Source organism: Silurus meridionalis, chromosome 8 (assembly GCF_014805685.1).
Source record: "Silurus meridionalis isolate SWU-2019-XX chromosome 8, ASM1480568v1, whole genome shotgun sequence".
Classification (NCBI taxonomy): Eukaryota; Metazoa; Chordata; class Actinopteri; order Siluriformes; family Siluridae; genus Silurus; species Silurus meridionalis.
Window position 1 is genome coordinate 26,246,879 of NC_060891.1, and position 2,500 is coordinate 26,249,378.

Below are 2,500 nucleotides of genomic sequence, written 5' to 3' on the forward strand. Positions count from 1 at the left end.
TTTATTAAACTACACCATTTTCACACGATTATAGAGTTTCTGCTCACCGTGCTGATGTTTCACCTTCATCTGTGACTCCAGTGTGTTTTATTTTCAAGCGCTCGTGCATCACTGTGCAGTTTATGTTTAATATAAATGCTCCCATGAATCAGGGATGGACACTTTTCCCTGCTGCTCACCATTTTCCCAAGCGGCTGTGTTCTTACCGTCACGCTAAACCATAACTTGAGCAGCCCAACTAAACGCTTCGACGTTCGTCTATAACTAATTTTAATATCGATTAGTTGGTGCAGCTCTAGTTCTTAACGTGTTACCCGCTTGTTAAAACTTCCTACACGTTTGACTTCCTCACAGCATCAATAATAAGCCGCTACGCTAACCTACATGCTAACACGTATTTTTTTATTTATTTTTTTTATACACAGAAAGGCATGAGTTCTGGGACAGTAACAGAACAGACTGTGAGCAGGAAAGGAACTGATAAAATAATCAGAGCGTGTCTGCTGAATTCTTTAAACCAAGTCATGCGAGGTTAGCATGTAGCATGCTACGTAATCAGCAACAATTGGATTTTACACTAAAAGGAAATTAGCTATATTTATGAATGCTAGCCTGGATTTCTTGTTTTAGGATTGCTGACTGGGAATTTTTTACTTTTTATTTCTGAATGTAAATAAGTGATACGAATTTGGATGGGAAAATTTGACTGAGAATTTTATTAAAAATGTGACCTGGATTTCTTTTGCGGAATGCTAAATAGGAATTTTGTTCGAATGCTGACCCGATATTAAGATGGCCATCAGCTATTGTACGGAAAGATTAAAATAAAATAAATCCCACACACGCACATGGACATGCAAAAGGTTCATCAGAAAAAGGAAAGTGTCCCGGCTCCTATCCAATCGCGTTGCTCGACTCGCTGACACGCTCACTTCCTGTCTCTGTCCAGCACCCGTTCGTTTCGCAGCCGCTGAGCCGCACCCTCGCCATCGAGCTGCTAGACAAAGCCAGCAACCCCGACCACGCCGACATCGAGGACAGCCACGACGGCGAGGACGAGGAAGCTGACCCCGAGGTGAGGTCGTGACCTTGAGACTTCCTCGTAGAGGTCCAAGAGAAATACTGTAGTTATGTTGGTGGGCAAAAGTTTGTGGACACCATAAGATTTTGCACATATGGTTGGGAAAGTCAGGTGTCCCAATATTTTTGGTAATATATAATGTATAATAAAATTGCTTTTGGGGTACTGGAAACATTTGTGTGCTTATATTATAAGTGTGTGTGTGTGTGTGTGTGTGTGTGTGTGTGTGTGTGTGTGTGTGTGTGTGTGTGTGTGTGTGTGTTTGCAGTCTCCGGTACACGTTCCCCAGCGGATCACATCAGCAAGCCGAAGTTCAAGGGATAAAAAGACTTTGTCCGAGATTAACTGTAAGTGTGTGTGTGTGTGTGGGTGTGTGGAGGTGCGTAGTCATGTTTGGAATTGTGCGCGTAAATTGTGTGAATGCGTTTATGCTTGTACGTGGCTGAATCTTTGCCGAAATGAAGATGTAATTATATTTGGAATTCTGGCTCGGAATGCTAACTGGAAGTTTGTTTGAAAATGCTGGCTGGAGATTGTGTCTGGAATGATACCTGGGATTTTGGGGGGGCGTTCTGACTTACAATGTTGTTAGGAATTCTAAATAGGAATAATAGCTGCGAATTTGGGGGGGGGGGGGGGGGTCTGCCTGGGAATTTTAGAAAAAAAACCCTGACCAGGATTATTTATATTTTTAGGATTGTTGACTGAAGTTTTGTTGGGTTCTCTGACTGGGATTTTTTAATTAATTGATTAATAAAAAAAATTTTTGAACACTGACTGGGAATTTTGTTGGAAAGCCTGTCTGGAAATCTTGTTGAACAATGACTAGGATTTTTTTTTAGGTATGAATGCTGACTGAGTATTTTGTTGGAAATGCTGGCTAAAAATAATTATGGGAATGCAGATTTGGATAATGTTGATTGGGAAGTTTTGCTGGAATTGCTGATCTGAAATTTCTTGTTGGGAATGGTGAGCTAACATTTTTTTTGTTAGGAAAAAAAAAAATGTTTTTTTCCTGACCTGGATTTTTCTAATGTTGACTGTGAAATTGTCTTGGGTGCTCTTACTAGGATTTTTTTTATTTTATATATTGGAATTGGAATTTTGTTAGCAATTTATAAAGGATGCGAATTTGGATAGGAATATCTGACTGAGAATTTTATTGAATATTGTGACCTGGATTTCTTTTTTAGGCATGCTAAATAGGAATTTTGTTGGAATGCTGACCTGGAATGCTGACTGGGAATTTTGTTGGATTACTGACCTGGATTTCTTTTTAGGAATGCTGACTGGGAATTTTGTTGTGAATCTTGACTATGAATTTTGTTTAATGCTAGATTTTCTTTTTTGACTGTGGAACTTTATTTACTTACTTATTTATTTATTTATTTATTTCTGATTGTAAATAAGTGATACGAA

General features: G+C 39.0%; 1 protein-coding gene across 1 annotated transcript in view; it reads left to right on the top strand.

The window, feature by feature from the left end:
• Positions 1–2,500, top strand: part of map4k3b (mitogen-activated protein kinase kinase kinase kinase 3b) — a 33,305-nt gene that overhangs the window by 16,718 nt on the left and 14,087 nt on the right. Inside the window, 2 exon segments of the mRNA XM_046855030.1 lie at positions 950–1,075; positions 1,350–1,428. Of these exon segments, the coding sequence (XP_046710986.1) occupies positions 950–1,075; positions 1,350–1,428 (205 nt within the window).